This window comes from Notechis scutatus, chromosome 2 (assembly GCF_049901735.1).
Source record: "Notechis scutatus isolate UNSWTSFEM ecotype Mainland chromosome 2, rNotScu1.2, whole genome shotgun sequence".
Classification (NCBI taxonomy): Eukaryota; Metazoa; Chordata; class Lepidosauria; order Squamata; family Elapidae; genus Notechis; species Notechis scutatus.
This window is the reverse complement of record NC_142010.1, coordinates 87,770,230-87,795,960: the sequence shown is the minus strand read 5'-3', so window position 1 is coordinate 87,795,960 and position 25,731 is coordinate 87,770,230. Positions and strand designations below refer to the sequence as shown.

The following is a 25,731-nucleotide window of genomic DNA, read 5'->3' as shown; positions in this document are numbered from 1 at the left end:
ATAATGCACCCACTATGGATCAATCTTTTTGCTATTTAAATCAGTCTCATCTGCTGTTTTTCAGTTTGAGCAATCCAGAAACAAGATACAAATGTGCCGAGTGTAATACAAAGGACCAGCCTGGGAAACTGATGCATTTTCTTTCCCCTTAGGTCTTCAAGGTGTGATCCACATCCATTAGCTAAATTCTATGATGTTGTTTTCTTTTGTGCTGCTGCACCTGACTGCAGTACTTCTGCTTCTTTGATAATCTGTGCAGTTGCCACACCTACTTTGGTATTCAACATAGCCAACGCTTTCTTTGAAATGCTGGGAAATCCATTTTCACCAGGATTTGGTCACCCATCTAGTATCTAGAATTCATATTCTAGAACCCCTCTGTCAGGGTCCCTATTGCCAAGGATGTGTCCTTTGCTTCAAAACAAGAAAACTCTTGTGAATTTGGCCTTAGGATTTGTACTCTGCCTTGCAGTTATGGGTATATAGCTTTGTGTAATTTTTAATGCTTGCCTATCTCTCTAGAAGAATTGAAGAGAAATAATTCTTGCTGAGAAAGTGATTTTGAGGATGGGATGGGTTAAATTAGGTCATTTGAAAAAAGATTTTGAGGTGGCAAATGAAGAAAGAAACTAATTTTCTAGATCAAATATATTTTTTCATTTATGCATGATTGGTGATAGACATGTACAAAGGTTACAACACTATTGTGCAAATATTACTTACTCAAAAATACAAGGATCTACAATTCTACTGGGAAGTGCTCAGAAGTCGCTTATTTAGGAATACTGGGACCACCTTAAAGAAGTGTATTCCCTGCAGAACCAATGGTGTGTCTTCTGAGTAAAGTTCTCAAATCCCTCTGCATCTATTGCCCCTAAAGGAACATATTTTACAAGAAGAAAGAAGTGCTGTGGATCAAGAATATATATAACTACATGCGGATTGCTGTATAGATGATGCAGGTTTAAAGCAATTCATAATATCCTCATTATTTACTAGGCTGGCCATCAAGGATATATTGTATAAAACCATGTCAAGTTCCAGCTTGATTTCCGATCAGATAAATGTAATAATTTATTTTTAAGATCATGAATTCTTAACAGTCTAGAACATAATCAAAATTGTGATGGAAATTATTTGAATGTTACAGGATTAAAATCAAGAGAACTTCTCAAAAGAAGAGATGTTAAAAACAGTAGATTCTGTTGAAAGTCTCTAAAAAGTATGAGAAAAAAACTTGGGATTTTAATTCAACACATTATCTTGGAACTCATTGTGTACTCTTTAAGGTTATATAAGATTATTAAGAATTATATATTTTTTCCAAATGGTGTTTGGGAGTGTTAATCAAATTAGTACTATAGTGCGTCTCTGTGGCAGTTGGCTCACTTAGTTAGTCCTCTTGGCTTAATTGTTTTCAGGAAATTGGAAAAATATGTAGCATACATTAATCTTTCTAATGTAACTTTATTGTTCATTTTTTATTCCTTTTATAACATAGTTTATATTTGAATTTTTGAAACTGTTATGGGTGTTGTCTCAAAATGGCTGCCTTTGACATGATAATTCACAAAATAGCCATTTCAGAAATTGGTGAAACTGAATTATGGAAACCTAAAGACATGTTGCAATCATGGTTTGAACCACAGACCTCTACTTTAAACCCAGCAGAGTGCTAGTTCACAGAAGGCAAAAAGATTTGCCTTTTTTGGAGGGATTAATATCCTCCTCCCCCACATTATCCTTCGGTCCAGATCTAGAATGTGAGAGAAAAAATCTAAATATAGTCTAAATAAAAGAACAAATCCAGAGAAAGAAGAACTCATCTAGACTTAGGGATTAAAAAATACAGGCATACCCTACTCTTTGTTTTCTGTTTTCCATTGCACTGCTTTGTCTCCTTAGTTTATCTGCTTTACAAACACACTTGCTTTATCTTTTTGAATTATCTAATTGTCAAAAAGTTTTGAAGGATGTTTTTGGTCTCTGACAATTGTTTACTACTTATCTACTTTTGAGGGTCATCCCTAGCTGGAAAAATAGCGTGGGTGTAGGAGATGACCAGGCTAAGCCTGAAGGAGGGGATAAGATGCATCATCAATTTGGAGTCCCTTTGTGCCCACAAGATATCTAATCCCATCCTTTCTTGAATTCTGTTGATTCTTATCTACCACCAATTTACCTTGACTGTTATTAGATCAGATTTTTGTTTAGAGGCAGCATGGAATAAACTTGTACTCATTTGAACAATCCTGGTTCCTGTTTTATTGCACCTGATAGTGGCAGTTACCTCATCTCTTCTTTTCATCTCATCTTTACCTATATTTCATGGCTGAAATTACTTCATTTTCAGGGGTGAACAGGAAGGGAAAATGAAAAGAACTTGCTAGGAGAGGCCATCAGACGCATCATCTTTACTGGAGCTTTAGACCAGGAGAGGCAGCCCAATGGCCTTTAATTGTTTTTAAATTCTCATTAACTCTAGTGGTTAAGATTCTGGACAAAGAATCAGGGAACCTGTGTTATAGTCCTGCCTTAGGTATGGAAGTTGGGTGAAGAACTTGGAGCCAGTCAACCCAAGGAAGAAGAGAATGGCAAACTTCTGGAAATGTTGCCTAGAAAACTGCATGTACATGTACTTGTCCATGTAATTACTATGAAGCAAGTCTGGCACTAACTGCCTCCCCCACCCCAAGTCAAAATGGCTAGAGATACATATTGTGGGATAGGCAAAAGAGTATTAATTGTCTAATCCAGTTTTAAGGAAATTATAGTAGATATGAACACATTGGAAAAACACTCCTTAGTTCAGACTATGGGGAGCATTTTGGCAGTGTATACACCTGCCAGACTACAGAGCATGGGACTAAACCACCTTGTGTACTGTGTACAACAGCAGTTCTTTGCCCCTTAGTTGTCAGCTGCAGTGATTCTTACTGAGTAGAGGAAATGCAACAACTCGAAAGAGCGAAATACTGTCATTGTGTTATTTTTCTGATGTTTCTTTTCAGTAAGGGAAATGACTTTTAAAATGTTGACTTTTTTCCAACAAATGTACGTTGAGTATCATAAACATGGAAAGCACTGTTTTGTTTTGTTTTTGACAAGGGTAAATCAGCTCTTTTTTCAACCTTAACATTGTGTCTAGTTATTTTTGAGTGTCAGTCTTATGACACACTAAATATTGCAGACATAGGGATTGAATATGGATAGGAGGATATGTTCAACTTTATTTATTGGTTTATTTACTTATTAGAATTATAAGAGCTCAAATATGGTGTGCATCAGGACTTCCCTTTTTTAATTCAAATAAGAAGAAAAATAATTATGGAGAAGTGACAGTGTGCAAGGAGGTGTATTTTTGTTGTACCCATCCAGGACAGTTCATCCAGTCAATTTACATGGCATATAGTAGCAGCAGCAGTAATCCATGAGGCACGACTTTGGCTATCTCTTGAAATGTAATATAATATACTAACTATAAAAATGCCTTTGTTGCTCATACTTCTGCACTACAGTAGCTTATTTTCAGTTAAGAGGAGGTTCTACTGAACAGAAGCACTGCAAAGGACTGCTTAGTATGCCAATCTTGCACGTGCCCCATAAATTCAATCTTGTTTTCAAAAGTAGCTTCATGGTTTGACATTATGTACAATATAGAATTCAGCAAATAAACTCTTTGAACCATTTCTAACAAACCTGGAAAGCTGTTTTGATATTTTGTTTAGCAAGGCACCAGGCTAGGAAGCAGGAGACTGAGTTTAAATCCTGCCTTAGTCATGAAAGCCAGCTTGGTGACTTTGGGCCAGTCTCTCTCTTTCAGACCAACCAAACTCACAACACTGTTGTGAAGAAAATAGGAGAAGAGAGTGAGTTGGATATATTCACCACCTTAAGTTATTTCAGAGATTTAGGCTGGGCTAGGAAATCAAATTATAATATTAATAATAATAAAATAAACAATATCCCAGAAGAAGGCAATGACAAACCACCGCTGTGCTGTTGCCAAGAAAATTACTTGGATATATCTATGGAGTTTGACTCAAAGAAATTTGAATTGAGAGGAATTCACTTTATCGTAAATAAACTATCTTAAGTAATTTAAATATTCTGAAATGACTTTTATTTTCATTCATCTGTTCTGATTAATCTCATAGTGGTCTATATGTTCTAGATTATTATTTTTAATAGAGATCAATTAAACTGTCTCTTTTAAGGAATCTGGCAGAAGTCTCTCTTTTGGCATCAATTGTCAGATATGATTTTTTATTTTTTTTGCAAGTCTATGTTTTGTTTATCTCTGGACTGAATCTTTTCTTTGTGATTTCTGTTAATTTGCCCCAGCAAAACAATAAATCCAAATGCCTTAATTTGTTGCAACCTTACTTGTACTGTCTAGGTCAATTTTTAAGGTGTTATTAAATTATTATTTTATATTGGTGTTTTAATTCTTAGCCACTCAGGTTTGCATATGAGATGGGCAGCCATATAATTTGATTAAAATAAATAAATAAGAAACCTTCATATTAGGATACTTTATTTCTCACAAAGACAGTCCTATTTGTAAAGATTTAGAAGTGATGGCATTGAACTGTTGTTGGTTGACCTGTATGGTTTTAGAATCAAAGTATTTAAAACAGTACAGTAACACTAGTCATACTGTAGAACTTTTTACAATGCTAAATCATAAACATTATCTCACAACCTGTTGGTATTGAAGGTAGTTATCTCCCTCTCTCTAGGAAAAAACCTTGACTTATAGTAGTATATTGTTACTTCTATGTGGGAATTCACAAGCAATAAAGTTTTGTGTAACAATAGAGAATATCCCATTTTATACTGGGGATTTAGAAGGTTTAAGTCCTATTTAAGTCAGTGGAAAATGGATGAAGACTTGCGGGAGGCTGTGCTTTAGTTATGTAGACTTCATGAATGAGATTATTATCATCTGTATTCTGTAGATAGTGCCTCAGGCTAATAATGCCTAATGATCCAAGCTGACATAGGGTTGGCAGGAAAACGTGGTTGGGTGTGGGAAAGCTTAAATGAGTTTTGGCAGAAAGAACAGTGTGTTTATTGTGATAGTCCAGAGCTTCTGAATAAGCAAGCTGAAGTCCTCGCCTTAGTTAATCCTTTTCCACTAAGTGATATGGTTTCCTCTTCAGTTCCTCCTATATATGAATATTCCATTTTAAAATAGACATGGTGTCATTGTACATATCCTCTCTTTCTGCTTCACAGCTAATGTTTGGGATGAGTTTGAGGCTTATTTTTTTCCTTATTCAATTGATAAATATGTCTGATTTCACAATCAAGTTCTTTATGGTTATAATTGCAATATTTCTAAAATGGGAATGCTTTATTCCTGATCTGGTACATACTATGCTTTCAAAATTATTAATGGTGATAAACTCCTATTCACTTTTTAGAAAAAGAAACCTGAAAAATTACTACATATTTTAATACAGAAGGAAATGCTCTCCATAGCTTTTATTGCTGCTTCATATTATTATCATTTACTCCTTTCTTGAGAGGGCAAAAGGGTTCAGATAGCTTTCCTCAAGCAAAAAGATAAGCTTATGGTACAAAAGAGGAAGATAGACCTTCTTCGTTTTGTTACAAGCAGAATGGCTGCTGGGTTCATCCATGATTTTGGGCTGTCAGTCATCAGCATGACCATCTTAGCATTTCAGGTGTAGGGTCCGCTTCTCAGGTCAACAAGTGCCATCTTGCACGATCAAATACAGCATCCGGGTTCAAATGGGCATTTTTCATGTCCACATTTAATGTATCTTGCCTTCTTTACCCCTCCCCCACAAATTCTGAGAGGCCTGGCCTTCTCCCTACCTCTCCACTCCCTCCTGAGAGGCCTGCTGAAACTTCCTGTCATGGCAAAGTAAAGAAAAAGCCATGATGGAGGAAAGAGAGGAGGCCCACATGCAAGTTTCAGTCCCCTGCAAGTTTCCACACACCAGTGCACCTAGCTGGCCAAGGTCTCCTGGCCCACAGTGGTGGAGGGGTAGTTGCAATGCTCCTATGATGTAAGAGTGGGTACACTGTCAAGCACCAAATTTTGTTCACTTGGGTTCTACAACTTTGGGAAGTTGGCACTTCGGGCAAGGATTGTAAGTCCCTTTGTTCAATGCCATTGTAATTTCAAATGGTCACTGAATGAACAGTTATAAGTCAAGGCCTGTATTGGAATGATTTTAGAGGGAGAATAGGGAAAAGCTGGTGCATATCCTCAGTAGCTCCCAGCATGGCATATCTCATCAGTCTATCCAGCCCTAATCTTCCCAATACTTACCCTTCGTTCTCCTGTCATTCATCGCTACAATAGTTGATGTGCAATATACAGTATATTAATGCCTTTCCGTCCATCCCTTTCTTGCCTCCCCTTAGCTGTTCTTGATTTTTCATTCATGGCATATCCCACTGGATAATCCAACATCTGATTTTATTAGTGCCTTCCTTTCCTTGCCTCCCCATAGCTGTCCTTAATAACATTGTATTGCATCTTTCATTGGCTTAGCCTGCTTTCCTCCCCTTTATAACTGGATACCTTTACTGGAGATTTTCTGCACATCTAGTAAAATTTGGCAAGTTTGTTGTGTTCTGAAATCCCACCAGTAAAATAATGCCACCTTGAAGGAGCCCAGAGAAGTCCTCTGTCTGTAGCTGAGCCTTTGAAATAATGTAATCCGCAGTAAAAAAACAACACAAAGGGGCATAAAGATAGCCATCAAAAATAAAACTTTTAATACATTGATATCAAGGAAACAATAGTACAAAACAGCAGGGACTAAGTCAGATCACAAGTCTCTATGCCATATGTCAATCAATGTCTTCAAGGCTCTCCTAAAAGACAATAGTGCCAGGGCTATGCAGGCTTCAGTGTTCCAAAGGCTGGTACAGCTACAGACAAGGGACCTCTCTGGGTCCTTCAAGATTATTTCACTGATGGGATCCAGAGCATACTTTCCAAATCTCCTAGATGTGCGGAAACATCCAAGAACGAAAGTTGTATATGTCTCCAGGTTCCAAAGAGACCTTGAATATAGATGAGAACCATCACATTGAACTGCATTGGTAACCAGCGTCACTTGCGAAGCACAAATGTCACATGGACAAAACAAGATCTACATGAAACTTTTTGCACAACTGCATTATAATCCCATGTAGAGCACATACAAGAAGTGATTAAGGCTTGAGTTGACTGTGTAAATGGCCATAATGGATATAATTGGCACATAAGTTGTATCTGCAGCTACTATTTGCTGGTTGATCAAAAACAAGAAATCCAGGAGCCCCCCTCCCCTCAAATGCACACAAGTTCCACCTGGGATAGTGTAGTTCCACTGAAAATTTATTGGGAGATCTCTGGAAACAGGTGTATCACCACTGAATCTTCCTAGGGATTAGCCTGTTCTTGCCTATCCACACTCCTCCAAATCCAAACTTCAAAACATTTTCACAATTTTCTTGAGTGCAATTTCCATGAATTAAAAAAAAAACCAGGCTATAGTATAATGATATGTGGCTTTTAAGAATGACAGGATGTGGGACACACCAAAGGAATTGCTATATGTGCAGGGCTCTTGTTTTAGCTAGGCTGTAGGCTCTTCAGGATATAACATTTCATTATCACCTAGTGAGGTTTCCCCAACTCCAACTTCTCTGGACAGTTAATATTTGGTAGTCATCAAGTTTGTTCAAACCCTTTTTGGATGGGTGACGGAGCATTTTCCTCTCAAAATTTTTTCTCTTCTTTGTACAAACCAAAGCATGATAGACCTTTGATTTATTACCCAATAATTCAGCCCTGAGTTCACAATAGTATATAAATAATAGATTAGTAGAAGGCTTTACATCTTAAATTACTTGCAAATTACAGGTAACAACCTTAATTGCTTTCTAACTATGAATTCTGAATGCTTGTGATATTGCAAAGAAAAACCACAATCATTTAACTTTCCTAAACAAATTCAGGTTGGTTATTTTCACACTAAAATGAATTGGCTTTTCTACCAGATAGTCATTTTGGCTTTTCAGTGTAAACGCTGAAGTTCTGCAGTGCACACAGCATTCCTTGAATGCTTTGCTAAAGAAAAAAATAAGGGACAGTTGAACTGATTCTTGCAAATAGGTACATTTCAGAGAAATGGTGCTTGGTCATCATTTACTATTATTAATTAAAAATAATGTGTATCTTTTCAAAATATTCATGAAATATTTTCAAGTGATTGAAAGATTTATAGGCACTAGTCAGATTAGTCAGATCCTATACTACTTTTATACATACAAAGCAATGTCTTATAGCAGGGGCACCCAACCTCTGGGCCACGGACTAATACTGAACTCTGTACTGCCAGTAACCGGGCCATGTAAGCAAGCGAAACCCCATCCGCGCATGTGCAAGATCCAGTGTTCAAAACCATGTTCTCCCAATCTGCGGAAAATACACCCTCCATAAAACTTGTCCCTGGTGCCCAAAAGGTCAAGTGCCCCTGTTTTATAGCATATTTTTCTGAGGAGAATTTCATTCAAATATACTATTTCACATACTTGGGGGCCTTATAATTTAATCATACATGTTTGTTCAGAAATACCCATCAGCAAACTGATTAGAAAGTCAAGCATTTCAGAAAATATACTATAAAAATACTTGAGCCAGGCTGAATAGAGTAGTTGGGATATGTTTCTGGTGTTAAGCTGAGAATCTGAACCTTCAAAATATCCATGCTTTAATACAGAATGCATATTTGGTAAAGATAGAACATCCTTCCATCATTTTGTCAACTAAAGACAAATCAAAACTTTTCTGAATAAACAGATCACTACTTTGGCATTGCTCTGCCATAAGCCTACCAGTAGTTTGAGATGCAGAGGCTTATCCTGATTGTTCTGAGGTAGTCATCTTTTTAACTTCTCAAATCTGAGCTCCTCCTTCAGTCCGAGTATGCATTTAGGAACCGTACATTATATTCTTTTCTATATATAGTGCTGCTGTTGTGGCATTAGATAAGATTGTGACTCAGTGGTGAGATTATTGCCAAACGAATACCAATAACTGCTGCAAAGGATTTAATGTCTCAGTTGTTCAGATTTTTGCTTCTGTAACACATTCTCTGAAGCTGATTAACTTTTTAAAGTGTGGTACTAATCTAATGATGACACATCATTCAAAAAGAATGTTGTTAGAAAATAATTAACAGGAATTTTCAGTCGGAACACAATGAGACACATTGTTCATAAACAGCAATGAGAATACTTCAGACAGACAAAGAAAGTGGAAGGGCAGTTTGTAACCCAATGTCCCATACAGAGTATAGAAAGAATATGGGAGGATTTTTCAAAGTGGATTTATTATTAATTTCTTAATTAAAATAATGTATTAAAATATGCATACCAAAATGCATAATATATCAGAAGCAACACATATGACATCTCTGGTTTAGACAAGAAAGGAAATTACAGTGCTCAAAACCATGTGTGAGCATCCTTCATGCATATTTTTCAGGGAATATTTATGCTGTGTTGATGGAAGTCTTCTGTCCATAAAATAAGTCATTTTTCTTTTCTACAAATTGTTCTATTGTTAATCTTTTTTCTCAGAGTTCCAACCTCTAAATGGCATGTGTAAATTATAAATGAAGTTAATTTAAATGCCTCAAAAGTTTTGTTTGACTGTAAGCAATGCAAAATGATAGGAAATAGTTCTAATGGCTGGAATTTCTAAGGGCAGTATGATTCTTTTGCTACATTTTCCTCCATTGGTCATCCCAAATCCACCATTGGATGAGCTCAAGTTCCTGTCTTTTTTAAATTATCCTTTCTAAAAACGTAGAAAATCAAGTTTGGCATGGTTTAATTCAGCTCAATATTTGAATTTTGTATTTCTCCCTCTATTCCTTCTGGAGTGGGATAGATTGATAGAAAATGACATGCACTTTAATTGTATAATTACTACACAGATATTCTTTGTTTTTCTTTCACACAGAGTGACCGTCTTCTTATTAAAGGAGGAAGAATAGTCAATGATGACCAGTCATTCCATGCTGACATTTACATGGAGGATGGTCTTATAAAGTAAGTATACAGTTTCCAAAGTTTGTTAAAAAAAATTGAAGAGAGAATTCTTTGTTACCAGTTTTTGTTTGGGTTTTAACTGAACATCCTAGTTCATGTACTGTTACTTCATACTTACTGGCTTTAAATTCTCATCGTATTGAAGTATTCCTTGGTGAAGAGAACAGGGGACAAGATTAATTTATGTCAGGATTATGACTTGTCATTTCATTATAAATTGAAGGGAAATTTTTAAGTAAGGCTATACTATCTGATGCTTTTTATCTGACTGCTGTCTGTGTTTGCCAAGTCATAATAATCACTTATACTGATTAAAAGCTGTGCTTTTTTTTCTGATCTATAAATATATCTACTTGGGATTAAAGCCCAATATCATTATGAATGTTTTACATCTAAGGTCTGTCATATTTCTTACGTAATTTATTACCTGCTGGTTTGTCCAGTGTAACTTATTTTAACTGCTGGTTTATCAAAAAAAAGTGCATTGTTGTGCCATCAGCAATATACTTTGTAATTTACAAATAATTTTTATTTGAAGCTCTCAGTGGCCTTAGGCACAGCCTGTTTTGCTAAGTATACTTGGGGATTGTTGCTATTCCTTCCCCCATCAATAGGATGGGGGAGCCACATTTGGACTAGTGGTTAAGGCACCAGGCTAGAGTACAGGAGTCAGTACTCGTTGTAGAATACCTTATGCCACCAGACTTGAAATTCTAGAACTAGAAAACCTTGAATTACGCCGTCTTCGGTCTGACTTAAGCATGGTATATAAAATCATACATTGCAATGTCCTACCTGTCAATGAATACTTCAGCTTCAACCATAACAACACAAGAGCACACAATATATACAAACTCAAAGTAAACCGCACCAAACTTGATTGCAGGAAATACGACTTCAGCAACAGAGTGGTCAACGTCTGGAATACTCTACCCGACTCTGTAGTCTCTTCCCCAAACCCCAAAAACTTTAACCTTAGACTGTCTACTATTGACCTCACCCCCTTCCTAAGAGGTCTGTAGGGGCGTGCATAAGCGCACCAATGTGCCTACCGTCCCTGTCCTATTGTTTCTCTTATTCTTTTATTTTTCTTATATGTACCCATTTCATGTATTCACAACTATGTATACGCTTATACTTATCTTGTAAACAATTGGCAAATCAAATAAATAAATAAATAAACAAAGTTCAAGTCCCACCTTAGCCATGAAAGCTGGCTGGGTGGTCTTGGGCCAGTCACTTTCTCTCAGCCCAAACCACCTCACTTTTGTTACTGTGGGAAAAATAGGAGAACTAAGCTGAGTTGGGTATATTGGCTGCCTTGAGTTATTTGTAATAATAAAGGCATGATACAAGCAAATAAATAAAGTGAAAGAAGGGAAGACAATATAGCAACAAAGGGTGCATTAAGAGGTAAATAAATGGCAGTTGCAGTATTAAACATTGCTTATTGTTTTATCCACAGTTACATGAGCTTGAAGACAGCAAGCACAGATTCAGAAACATTATTTTTCAAAAGCTAATTGTATTGCAGATACTAGAAAAATTGAAATTATATCAGAAAAACGGCAACTGCCAACAGGCTTGAATTCATATCAATTCCATAGTTCAAATCTTTTTCCCACCTGTGTGCCGAAACAGACTGACAACCAGTTGCTTCTCCAAGGGAGGAGCAGTTGGCATTTGCATTGCTTTTATAATACATTTCAAGACTCCTGACATCAATCTGACATGGTCCTTCTAGCCTTCTTACTTGAACCTTTACCTGCTCCCACAACTTTGCAATTTAGGGAAATCCGAAGCAAACCATTCCATAACATTTTTCCCTGTTGCTTTTCTTTGAGACATGAGAAGCAGAAGAAACGCTTATTGGCCAGTAACTTTCATATACCGTATTTGCCGGCGTATAAGACGACTTTTTTGCCCTAAAAACATGCCTCCAAGTGGGGGGTCGTCTTATACGCCGTAAATACATTGTCACTCGGTGCAAGAGCGACGGGGCGGAGCTCCGCAACTTGCGAAGCCCCTTCAAGCCCAGCCGGAGTCTCTTCCTTCTCCTCCCACCCACCCACCCACCCTCCGCCCGGCTCGGGCGCTTGCAGAGGCCAATCTGGAGGTGGGGTGGGGGTGGAGCGGGAGGGTCTCTGGCGGGCCGCCGCGCCCAGCCAGCCCCGAGCCGCGTAATGGCCCAGGGAGTGGGGGGAGAAGGTGGTGAGGGTGGACTGTGGCGCCCCTCCTTCTGGGCAGCGGGGCGGGGCGGCAATTTGCTCCTCCCGCTTCTCCCTCCCTCTTTGAAAGACCGGGAGGGCTGTGCTTGGGGCGGGGGTGTCCTCAGGAAGTTCCTGATGGGACCCCGCTGGGCAGGGCCACCCGGCTCCCGAGCTGCTTTCCAGGGTCCCCTTGGGAAGAAAAGGGTCCGGTGGGCGGTGGAAGAAGGCGGGCGCCCTCCTCCCGCCCCTGTCCCGTCCCGTCCCTCCTCTTGTCCCCTCCTCCCTCCCGCTTAAGAGAGAAAGATCTGCCTCCCCTGCACCGGGCTTCCACCCGGCGCCGCGTCTCCCGGCCAGCGCGCGCTGCGACTTGGGAACCGGCCAAGCGACTTTAAAACCGAGCGGAGGCCAGAGATAGCCGGAATTACCCTCCACACCACACACACACACACACACACACACACAGAGAGAGAGAGAGAGAGAGAGAGAGAGTTGGCAGCTGTCCATCCCCACCCTTGGAGTCCCGATGGCACGCACGCGGGGCTGTCACAAAGAAAGGAGAGGAATTGAGTGCCAGCCTGAGAAAGGCGAAGCTGCCTCTCTAAAGCATTTTGGTGGCTTTGTAAGTTTGGGGGAAAGGGGTTGGGGTGTCAATCAAGAATTATATCCAGAATACCCCAAGTGTTACAACTTACCGTATTTGCGTATGAGACGACTTTTTGCCTTGAAAAGCATGCCTCCAAGTGGGGGGTCATCTTATACTGCGAGTATATAACAAAACTATATTTTGAGTGGAAATGTTGGGGGCTCGTCTTATATGCCCAGTCGTCTTATACGCCGGCAAATACGGTAGTTTCTTTTAGTTCATATAGTAACTTTCATCTTGTTGCTTTTTATCTGCTGATTTTGTTGGGTCTCAGCCTAATGTATAACATTATTGTTGCGATATACAGAATGCCTCTGGTTAAAAAAAGTTCATATTTTTATTTAATAAAGTACATTCTTTTTCTTGAAGAGACTCATTGTTTGTAGAATAGAGCATGAATGAAATGCCTTTGAGCTTCTGCAAAGTAATAATTTTATGTATTTATTTATTCATTGATTTATCAAACAAATGTATGAAACTGTCTGTCTCACAAGAAGGGATTCTGGGCAATTGTACAATAATTAAATAAAATCATAACATACAGACCGGCATTTAAAAAAACAAAAAGTTAACATTAAATTTTTTAAAGCTAATTAAAAGTGATATATACACAACCCCCTGGCAGAGAGAAAATATATTTCCTCAATTATGGAGCCATCTAGATAAGTCTTTGGGGCTCCCAGGCCTGATGATATAACCAAATATTGAGGAACTTCCAAGGCCATTTAAGAGGGATGAGGCTAATTTAATTTTGAGGGTGGGGAGATTGTTCAATAGGATGAGCACAGGATAGAGAAGGCCCGCCCTCTGGGACCCTCCAAATGTAGGTCCCTGGCACATAGTATCCACAGCATGCCTTCTCTGCTGGAACTAATAGGGTGCCAGTAAAGGAGAATATTTGTGGCTCAGAGTTGAAAAGAGCACCAAGGACCCCTAATGAGGTGGGCTGATATAATTAGGGAGAGGTGAGCCTCAGATAACCTGTTGTCAAAACTGACTCACTATCAAGAAACTTTTAAAAGTTCATTGTTTTAATGATATCAGTGTTACATTTTTATTTCTGTTAATTTAAGGGTTATATTTTATATTTTGATTGTTTTATGTTTTTGTAAGCTGCCTTGTGAGTGTACACAAAGGTGTGCATTTAATAATAAATTAAAAATAAATATTTGAATGAAACAAACTGAGGCAAATAACAAATACATGAGAAAGTGAAGCTTAAATCCTATGGAGGGTTTTCATTTTTCATTATAAATGGATGTGCCTATTTTAATTTTTTTCCCCAATCAGGCAAATTGGTGACAACTTAATAGTTCCTGGAGGAGTGAAGACCATAGAAGCCAATGGGAGGATGGTTATCCCTGGTGGAATTGATGTCCACACTCACTTGCAGATGCCATACAAAGGAATGACAGCTGTGGATGACTTCTTCCAGGGGACAAAAGCAGCCCTGGCGGGTGGGACTACCATGATCAGTAAGTGCAAGGAGGATTTTTCTATCCATTTTCAATGTTGTTAAATAGTAGTCCCATTTTTATTATTATGCAAGTTAAATTTTTGGTATGTGATATGGACCTCTAACTCTTTTTAGTATCTGATACACTTTCTCCATGGGAAACAATTTTCTGAAAGCTACTTCAGAAGTCTAGAAATTGGCCATTGTCTTCAGTTGATACAGTATTTAGTCATGTATGTGGCCATCCTTTAGAATAAACTGCAGTTTCCCTCCATATATTTTACATAATACATTGTAATATATACTTTATATATATAATGTGTATATACACACACATTATGCAATGACTAGTGTTAGTACCATTTATATAGGGAGCCTCAAATTTTTTCACCAAAATGCACCATCTGGGTATAAGCTCTCAAAATTTTCATATGCCGTTTTACAATTGGTTTACCTGCACGCGCTGCAGTTTTCATGCTATTTTGTTTAAATACTTTTAAAAAGTATTATTGTATACTATATATCAAGGATACTCCCATTGGTAAATAGCTGAAATCAATTTTTGATACCTAAATTTTTTAGCTTATCTGAAAGTATATCAAGTTCATTCAGAGAAGTGAAAGAAGTGGAATATATATTACAAATGCTATATATAGAATGCTTAGTCTTTCTGAGAAGTTTGGTGTCCTCATGTCCTCCATATATTTTATGACCTGAATTTCCAGGTTGGAAACACTGATTTGGATTACTTGAATTTTGTGCTTGAAAAGTGAGAGATCTGCATATTTTGGTTAAAATCTATAAGGAAAACCTTAAATAGTTCAGAATAGCTAATAAATGTTTCTGCCCATGTCTTCATTTCAGCTGCTGTGGTCCTTAACAAATAGTAAATGGCTGCAGACAGAAATAGGCACTTGGCCAAATATGTCTTGGAACAAACAGAGCAAACTAAAATGGAAGAGAAATTCTTGACTCACACTTTAAGTAATTTTACCACCACCGAAGTCTAGTTCACAGCTTAGCCTTTTTGCTCAAGCCTTTTGATTTACTAAAAAAAAAAAGAAAATCAGGATAAATTTCAGTTATAACCAGTTAATGCAATAGTTCTTGGTTTGCCATTTTTAATGCTTGTTGAAGGTTTTTGCCATATGAAAAGTCTGAAATGAAAACTGAAGATTACACCAATCACAGCAATAAGTGTTTATAGATTGCATCTTAGGAAGCTACACATCATTTTTAAAATAGATATTTGTAGATGATAGAGAGGCTGGAATCTCAACAAAAATCTACTAGAAGCGTCTGGAATATTTCTAATACTAAATCAGAGCCTTATTTTTTTTTAATCCCTGTCCAGCAAATTCATTTTATGTGAGAAATAACAAGGAATAAGATGTACCCTTGCTTTGTTTGCTGCATAAAAGCTAATAAATATGAAAAATGCAAAGTTTATCCTGCATAGTTGTAAACTTTCTAACTTCAAATATTTTCCCCTCTCTTAGATTAGTGAATTAATGAGTTTCACTAAATTGACCTGAACGATTTTCTTATTTTTATACAAGAATGAGGACTAAAATAATGCCTCTTCTGTTCTTCAGACAGCAAAAGCAATATTCTAAATAAGACACTAAAGCCATAACAATTTAATTAGCTGATCTCTGAAGTATTTAGGTTTTTTTTAACCCTTTACCCGGGAAGAGTATTTTAATTATTGTGAATAACAATGTTTCACAATAAATGGACATTTGATTTGGGATACTGAGGACATAGTTTAGCAGACAAACTCGATAGGAAAGGACATATGTTCTTGATTCTCTGCTAGAGCTTACTCTTTTTCACAGTTGACCATGTTGTACCTGAAACTGAATCAAGCCTGGTAGAAGCTTATGAGAAATGGAGAGAATGGGGTGATGGGAAGGCTTGCTGTGACTACTCCTTGCATGTGGACATCACCCACTGGAATGACAGCGTCAAGCAGGAAGTACAGACACTCATCAAAGAGAAAGGTCTGTTAGTTCCAAGATCTCTTCTTGGTTTTTCTTATTCTAATTGCTATTCTGCTTGAGTAATAGGTTATACAACAATGAACTTAAACTAACACACTGTTCCAACCAGTTTTCTTAATGCTTTCTTTGAGTGAAACTTAATTGCTATTTATTAGTATGCGTGTGTGTGTGCAGAATAAATTTTGCAACAATTTTTTTAGCTCTTTATTTGTCATTCATCTTCAGTCCATTGTAACAAGAGTTAAAATACTTAGGGACTGAAACCTTGCAATTCAGATTTAGTTGCAGTTAAATCTGAATTGCACGAATGCAGTTTTTTCATTTTAAAAATGAAAGCTATTTTTCATTGTGAAGTTAGCTTCATAATATATGAAGTGCAAAAAATTATTTACAAAGAGCAATATCAATTGTTTAGTACTGCAAATGCATTCCTCCATCACTTTTGACATTCTTTCTTCCAAATCACTATATCTTTTCATATGCAGCTTTGTAAATAGTAACTACAAGGTGTTGGGTTTTTTTTAGGTTATTAAAAAAATAATTTACTGACTAACTGAACCATTGGCTATTTTATATTAGCTGATTGGCTGTCAATGAATTCTAAAGTTTATTTTAAATTACAATTCCTGGCTGACCTGGAATTATTACACCAGAAACGATGATGTCTGTTTTACCTCCTCCCTAATTGTCTGAGGAGAACAGAACTGAGGACATATAGACTCAGTGCTTTGGAAAGCATCCTTGAGCAACCTATTAGCTAAATTATTGTCATCAAGTCAGACTAGACTCTTAATAATCTTGTCTAGAATGCTCTTTCACCAATCTGGTTCTTTACCAATAAAACACCCATCACCATTGATTTTCCTCTTTTCTCTTTTCTTCCCTTTTCCCAACATTATGAACTTCTCAAAGGAACAGATAGATTCTTTGCATAAACATAAGTCATAGTTTACCATAATATGCAATGGTGGATATCTTTTCAGAAGCTATCCTCATCATGTGGGGATTATTTCTATAATCTTATAAGAAATAATAAAATAAGGAGCAGTGGATTCATTGTTTTCCAGAGTGTGGGCAATATATTTCATTACATTTAAGATATTTTTGAAAAGACTTCCATTCCACTCTTTACAGAATATTTTTGTATAACTTCTTTGCCAATGCTTGTGTGGTATAATCTTTCCTTACTTTAGGAGTTAACTCTTTCCTGGTTTACATGGCCTATAAAGATTTGTACCAGATGTCAAACACAGAGGTAAGAAATGGATTATTGTACTATGTATAAAATTCAATATTTATCTAGTAAAAATTATTCAGATTTTTAGTGTATTTTAATTTGGAAAGGGTGTGTGTTATCTTAGTGAACCCATGTGACATTAAAAACAAGAGAAATGGAATTAGAAATAAACAAAAAGGAACTCACACTATGATGTGTATAATCATGGAACACTCATGGGAGATTTGTAGCCACATTTGATAAAAAGACATATTACTTGGCTATTAGAAATCATACTCCCATATTCAAAGGCAACATAACTTTATCAGAGTGTGATAGCTCCAATTATTTAACTTTCCTTAATAAAAATATGATGTATGCCAAAACTATTCTGTTGTTTCCCCAAGCCCTCCAATTAAAATCTGTAAGATTTTTAGATATTTAATAGACAGGTTTCTAGCCATATAACAAGAATGAGCTGTAAGATGTAACCACAGATACTTCTACCTTCAGTGGAATAGGCACTCTCAGAAGATGAACTTCGATGATAATTTGCAGTATTACATGGTTATTTTGTAAATAACTTTAAAGTTTTTAAAGAAGGACTTGATTAAAAAAGATCAACAGCTCCCCCTCCAAGCTCCATTTATTAATTAGAGAAGTAGGAACAGAAAACTGGTTCCAAAATTTGTTTCAAGGACCAATTTTAAGTAAGATTATTGGTTTTGGGGTTGCAGTCTATACCCAGTCCTTAACAAATTGTAATCCCAATTATTTAATCATCATGTTTTTAATTTTTTTGTGTTTTTCAGAACATCTAATTATGAAGCAGATGCTGCACATAATATAATTGTAATTAGAAATTATAAGCTTTAGCCAGTAGTACATTGGATAAATGTCAGTTTCCTTTTTATTATTATTACTAGCAGGAATTGAATGGTTAACTAATTAAAAGCCCACAATTTTAACAAAATGTGTTCAATTGAGACATTACAGTACAGAGATAAATCTTCAATTTCTTAATACTGCCTTTCTTATTACATCCTGTTTTTCAGCTGTATGAGATATTTAATTTCTTAGGAGAACTTGGTGCAGTAGCTCAGGTTCATGCTGAAAATGGGGACATAATTGCACAGGTAATGTTCTGCCTTTTCTTGATCAAATAACAGCAAGCAAGCACGTACACACTTGATATGTGGTTTCTGCAAATTTTATGCACTGATGCTGCATTGTGCTACACCATATGAAATAAATAAATAAACATGCAAGCAACACTATAAAGATATCTATGGAAATATTGTACTATATGGAAAGAATACCTTATGACATATTGTATGGGTAGCCCTCAAGATAACAACTGTTTAGTGACTGTTCAAAGTTACAACAACATTGAAAAAAAGTGCCTTATAACCCACATAACAATCACCACAGCATCCCTTCAGTCACATGATCAAAATTCAGGTCCTTAGCAACTGGCATATATTTATGGTGGGTTACAGCATCCTGGAATCCTTTGATTGCCATTTGTGATCTTCCCAGTAGGCTTCCAACAAGCAGAATCAAAGAGGGAAGCCGGATTTACTTAATGGAATTGCGTTACTTTACTTAATAATAACTGCAGCGATTCACTTAATCACCATGGCAAACAAAGCTGTAAAATCAGGTGCGGCTCACTTAACAGCCGTCTTGCTTAGCAGTGGAAATTGTGGTTGGCAATCGAGGGACGCCTGAAGAGATTTATTTGACAAGTCAAGTGAGTCGTTCAATCGGCACTGGACAATAAAAATGCTTGCGTGGCAGTATGCTTAGCTTTAATTTTATATCCGTTCTGGTTCAAATATCCTTGTTTCAATTGGGCTTTCTCACTGCCAATAACTAATGGAGATGCAGCAGTCTCTTGAGTTAATGCTGTAGGCCTGTCCACTTCCTAGATACAATACACACAAGCTTGACCATCTACAGATCAAAACTTTTTTTTTCTTTCTGTACCGTCTGACGAGCAAAGTCAATGGGGAAACCAGATTCACTTAATAAAGCGTATTATTAACTTAACAATTTCAATGATTCACTTAACAATTGTGGCAAGAAGAGTTGTAAAATAGGGCAAAACTCACTTAAGAAACGTTTTACTTAACAACAGATATGTTGGGCTCAATTGTCATAAGTCGAGGATTACCTGTACTAATGTTTGGAAGCTTCTTTGCTACACTTGAGTCGCGCTTTTAATGTTGCACTCTACATACGATTTCCTAAAAGCTAATTTGTACCAACTATAGATAATGCTACCTATGCAAAGTTTAATGATATGTATATATTTAAATCATTTTTTCAAATGTCTTATTCAAATGTTCAAAACGTAATACTAAGAGAAAGAAAGGTAGATGTAAAACATTTGTATTAAATTATTCACAATACATTTAGCAATTAAATTAAATCAAGAAATAATTAAACTTGTTTCTGATTCAGGTCTCAATGTTGTTGTATTCTTTAGGAGCAAGCTAGGATGTTGGAGATGGGAATAACTGGCCCGGAGGGTCATGTGCTAAGTAGACCAGAAGAGGTAATATATTGCTGTTGAATGAAAAAGCATAGTTTATACCATTCGGTTGGAAATTATATGTTCTATATGCGTGCATTTTTAAATTCAAATTTACAACTATATGAAGAACTAGATGGTGCAAATTCCTGTTAAAGACATGAATCAGAATAGCGTCCAAAATAATTCACAGGATCTATATATACTGCACATCCCATTATCTGTTCATAAAGTTTCTTTACACATAGCTGTGAGCAGTAGAAAGCTTAGATTTGAGAAGTGGGCTTAAAAGTTAAAGATAAAAGTTAAAAGCTAAGATAGTAATTTAAAAAAAATCCATGAGCACATATTTGCAAAAACAGTTGCTAGAAATTCGCTAAATTCTCAACTCAGTTTAAGATCCATAGTTCATTTAAATCAAAATTCATGCAGTAGAAATAAAAATGTCAGATTAATTATTATTAATGTTTAATGGTTTATGTGGTACTGTTGCCATTTTAGGAATGCTGAATCTCTTTAGTAGCATACTTATGCCTAATTCAAATCTTATCTGTGAAACAATTGTATTAATTAGCAAGAGACTGCTGGTATATAAGAGGTGTTTTGAAATGAAATCATTGCCTAATAATAGTCATGTAGAAGATACATACTTTTGCTTGTGAGAAATGCTACACAAAATATTATGTACATTCTTGGGTACATTTAAGATGCTAGGTGAAAGACACATTGTAATAAGTAATTGGAAGGTAGAGTTGAACATTTTCTCTTATGCCTATCTTAACTAAAACCTAAGAAGGAAAAAAGTAGGGTAGAAAAATATCCTGGATTTCAGTACAAGTGATTTGTAAGGTTTTTTTAATATATATTTATTTAAATATCTATATGTTTTCAAGTTCTTTAGCTTTCCAAGTAAATATCTCACTGATTTAAATAACTAGGCCACATAGTGATGTCACAGCTTACTTCTGTGCTATCATGTTCTGTATGAATATGTCTACATCAGGTGTCAAACTGGTGGCCCACAGGTCGGATGCATCATGCACAGGCCACGCCCACCCCAGCTCTGCAAATGGGAAAAACATCACGAAGCATCACGTGATGGCAAAGTGACACCGCAAGTTTGACCCCCATGGTCTACATGCTTAATAAAACAATTGCAGTTGTAGCATTCCACTATGTATGTTGCCCCGTTGACTGATAATCATATGTAATATCATTACCTAGAACCATTGTTGCAATGATTACTTTCACCAGAAAGTATGTCCAATATGAGAGTCATGGTATTATTATTATTTTACTTGTTTGCATTTCTATGTGGCCAGTTGAAATGAGAGTAATTTGATGTAATGGTTAAGGCAGTGGTTCCCAAACGTTTTCAGTCCACCGCCCCCTTGGTGCTACAAACTCATCCTCAATGCCCCCCACCCAGGGGCGGGATACAAATTTCTGTGGGCATGGCCTAATTTGAGGGTGTGGTTTGCTGGTCACGTGATTGGGTGGGTGTGGCTTGCTGGTCACATGACTGGGTGGGCATGGTTTGCTGGTTACATGACTGGTGGTGTGGCTTGCTGGTCACATGACTGGGTGAGTGTGGTTTGGTGACTGGCAAACCAAATACAAGTGGTTCTCGCTGTGTTCGGGGTGTCGCCCCGCTGCCCCAAACACAGCAGTGGGATGTTTGAAAAGGCTTTGCTCTCCTATTCCCAACGCTGCATTTGGGGCGCCGCCCCACCGCCCTGAACACGGCGGTGGGATGTTTGAAAAGGAGAGCAAAACCCCTCTGGCTTTGCTCTCCTTTCACAACGCTGCGTTCAGGGCACCGCCCCGCTGCCCCAAACACGGCAGTGGTATATTTGAAAAGGAAAGCAAAGCCACTCTGGCTTTGCTTTTCTTTCCCAATGCTGCGTTTGGGGCGCTGCCCCGCCGCCCCAAACACAGCGACGGCGGGATTTTTGAAAAGGAGAGCAAAGCCACTCTGGCTTTGCTCTCCTTTCCCAATGCTGCGTTTGTGGGCAGAGCTCCTTGCACCAGAGCATGCAAGTCAATGGGATGATCCTGCGGGCCCTTGCCTCAAATGCGGTGGCAGCGGCATTTTTTCTCACCCCTGAATTGTGCCCTGCCGCTCACCTCCAGCTCCCCCCGCCGCCTCTTAGCAGCCCCCTGCCAGCCCCCCTGCCTCTCAACGCCCACCTAAGGCATCCCTCCGCCTCCCCAGGGGACGGTACCGCCCACTTTGGGAACCACTGGGTTAAGGCATCAGGCTAGAAACAGGGAGACTATGAGTTCTAGTGGTGCCTTAGACACAAAACCAGTTGAGTGAGGCCAGTCTTTTCTTAGCCCAGGAAATAGGCAATGGCAAACTACTTCTGAAATATTAACAAGAAAGCTTCAGGATTAGTCCTGACAGTTGCCCGAAGTCAACACTGACTTGAAGATGGATGCAGACACACATTGATGCACACATGCATAATACAAACATATTAAAGTTGAAATGAACATTGTTGTGATAAATCACAATAAAATGATTCAGAAAAAAACCATATATATCATAAAATTCCATCCTTGACTGTCTAGGCAGCATATTCAAGTTGCCTTCATCAATGGAATTCCAGACTTTTGAAGTGTGTATATGATACATTTTCTAATACTTCTAAACAGACAGATGCTAAATTTTCACTTTCTCAGTTCCATGGTGCAATATACACAGAATCAAAACAGGACACGTAAATATGATTTTCTTGGCAAAGCCTTTCACATTCAATATGAAATGTGTCTGGGATGCTTGGATTGTGTTAGGGAAGGAAACCATGTTTTTGAGTTCATGCTTCAAGAGAGAAAAACATAGTCTTCATATACAGCTGCATGAGCTATAAGCTAAACTTTTTAATAACTCCACATTTTTGGAGGCTTGAATAATTTGTGTGTTTAGGACAGTGTCCTTTCAGGATACTCTTTGTTTGTTTTTCCCCTTTCCTGTGTAACAGTATTTAGCCTGTTCTGCTAAATACTTGGACAGCTAGAAGGCAATTTCCATTGAAGTCAGGCTGACTAGTCTATGATGTAATGTTCCAAAGTTAGCTCACTTGATGAAGTGTTGAAAGTTCTAGCAGTACAGACCAACTGTGTCATGGAAAGCCAAAGTGGCCAACAGGCTCACAGGAAGGGTAGAAAAATCCTTACAATCTCAACAGATATAAACACCCAGGTGCAAATATTTCCCCGGTCTCTGACAGAATAATAATCAAGGTACATAATTTATTACTGCAGAAGTATTTTAATCCAGTTTTTTCCAGGTTAGCAATTTTAGCAGTGGGAGCTTAACACTTTGGTCTTCATCATCTTGGCAAAGGCTGTTTAAAAATAATTACTTGTTTGATTGAAATGTGTGCCCAGTAGAGAAGTATTAATATAGTAATAAGATATAAGAAAGAAAAGCAATCATTAATTTGTTCTGTTACATTAAAGATTAATTAATATTATTCCAGTTGATCAAGGTTTACATTTATAATACCTTTTTCATTTTTCATACTGTTTTTCATATATAAACTCTTGTCCATCACTTATTCTCTGAAAGATAAGCAACCTTATGGAAAATGCTGGGGGGAAAAGAAATAGGCAAAATAAATTAAAAAGCAGAAGATAAGAGGATATGAAAGAAAAATCTAAACCCACCAACCTCCTTAACTATACCTGTCTGTACCTTTCCATTCTTGTTCCACCATGTCCATAGGCCAATATACATAAGTTCATTTGCTTATTCATAATTTATGTATAACTCGTACTCCATTTTCAGTGACACTGTAATGTTTAAATACTTTCTCCTTGTTATGTCATACAGTCAGCCTAAAATACACGAGAATAAATTTTGATTTTCAGATTACATGACATTTTCTGCAGAAGGGTTCACATGTTTATATTTTCTAACAACACTTTGTTAAGAGAAACTTTTCTGATACTTTAAGCCATATAAGTGCAAAACAACCACAGGGAAGTTAAACTGTCTTGCTTTGCTGCTTGCCTAGTATGAAACGATATACTGAATATTTAATTTATTCTCACCTATCCTTTTGCTTCCATTGTGGATTGCTCTGTTGCGTACAAGAGCCAACCTTCAACTCCATATATCATTCCGTAATTCAGGCCCATTCACTTTATTATGCAATTTCTCTAAACATAATAAACTTTTTCATCTTCATAAATGTTTCACTGCATTCCCAGATTTAAATAGCTGGCACTTTTATGGACCCTTGATTTCTCCCTCCAACAAACTCATTTAATGACTCTGTAGTACATTCAAGATTCATACAGCTAATTATGTAAAAATACAATGTCACCTTCAAAGCCAAAATCTTCTGCTGTATATAGTAATGCATTGTGTTTGTATTACAAAATGCACAGATGGACCAAGGTAGTGCCAAGTTTATGGAGAAAATGAAACAGTACAGATTGATACTGTGCTAGAAAAATTTTGGACCTGTTTTTATCATGTCTGCTTTATATACAAATGATATGTTATGGGTAATTTTGGAGGTCTTTTTATGTGCTTGAAAACACAATATTACACAGTAAAATGAATTCATGAATTCACTGTGTCCTATTTGAATGTGTATTAACTCACTAACCTCTTTTTCAGTTGGAGGCTGAAGCTGTCTTCCGTGCCATTACCATTGCCAGCCAGACCAACTGCCCCTTGTATGTGACTAAAGTCATGAGCAAGAGTGCAGCTGATCTGATATCCCAAGCCCGGAAAAAGGGTATGTTGCTTTAGCTTTGTATCTTCAACGCTATCTTATTTTCTGGCTTAGAGTGTACACTCAACCTGATAGCCCAAAATGCATTCTGAATTAAGTGCACATTGCCATTCTACAGAACAGGAGCATAAGTAAAAGCGAGAAAGAATATCTCTGAAATTGTTCAAAAGATGCAAAAACTTTTCATTATCTTGGAAGCTGCCAAGCAGTAAGGTTGGTAAGAAGAAGTGAAAAAAAAATTACTGTATTTGGAGGAGTATTAAGTTGGGTAAGAAAGAATACGGTAGAGTCACTTTTGTAAGTCTTAGTTCCAGTTACATTTTTATTTGTGAGGTTCCCAGATGTATCTAGTTACCTGACAAAGAATGTTCAACTTAGCAGGTCTCATGCTAAGAGTATTCCTTTAAAGCAGTCTGTAACTCATTTTCTTTAAAGGCGAAAATTTATCTGATCTGGGTTTAAAAGCAAACTGGAAGACATCAGTTTTTAAGCCCAGGTGCTTTTTCCTTGGCTTTGAAATCTGGTTGTCATGGTTTGGATCAACAGAACCAAAGGGGGCATTAGAAATAAATGATTGCTGCCTTTTAAAAAAGATATGTTATCTGGTTTCCTGCTCCCTTCTCTGTAATGCATGTTCTTTGTCCCTTTTTTCCCCCATGACAATCACCAGGCAATGTTGTGTTTGGTGAGCCAATCACAGCCAGTCTTGGAACAGATGGAACCCATTACTGGAGTAAGAACTGGGCGAAAGCTGCTGCATTTGTGACATCCCCACCTCTGAGTCCAGATCCAACAACCCCAGATTACATCAACTCCTTATTGGCTAG

The 25,731-nt window shown here is 37.3% G+C and overlaps 1 protein-coding gene across 2 annotated transcripts in view; it reads left to right on the top strand.

Moving 5' to 3' along the window:
• The window catches only part of DPYSL3 (dihydropyrimidinase like 3), a 73,392-nt gene that overhangs the window by 36,814 nt on the left and 10,847 nt on the right, over positions 1-25,731 (top strand). For both annotated transcript variants that reach the window (XM_087955419.1, XM_026688074.2), the window contains exons 2-9: positions 10,001-10,089; positions 14,233-14,417; positions 16,237-16,401; positions 17,595-17,656; positions 18,673-18,753; positions 20,109-20,177; positions 24,787-24,907; positions 25,575-25,731. In XM_087955419.1, the coding sequence (XP_087811545.1) occupies positions 10,001-10,089; positions 14,233-14,417; positions 16,237-16,401; positions 17,595-17,656; positions 18,673-18,753; positions 20,109-20,177; positions 24,787-24,907; positions 25,575-25,731 (929 nt within the window). The remainder of the gene's footprint in view (positions 1-10,000; positions 10,090-14,232; positions 14,418-16,236; positions 16,402-17,594; positions 17,657-18,672; positions 18,754-20,108; positions 20,178-24,786; positions 24,908-25,574) is intronic.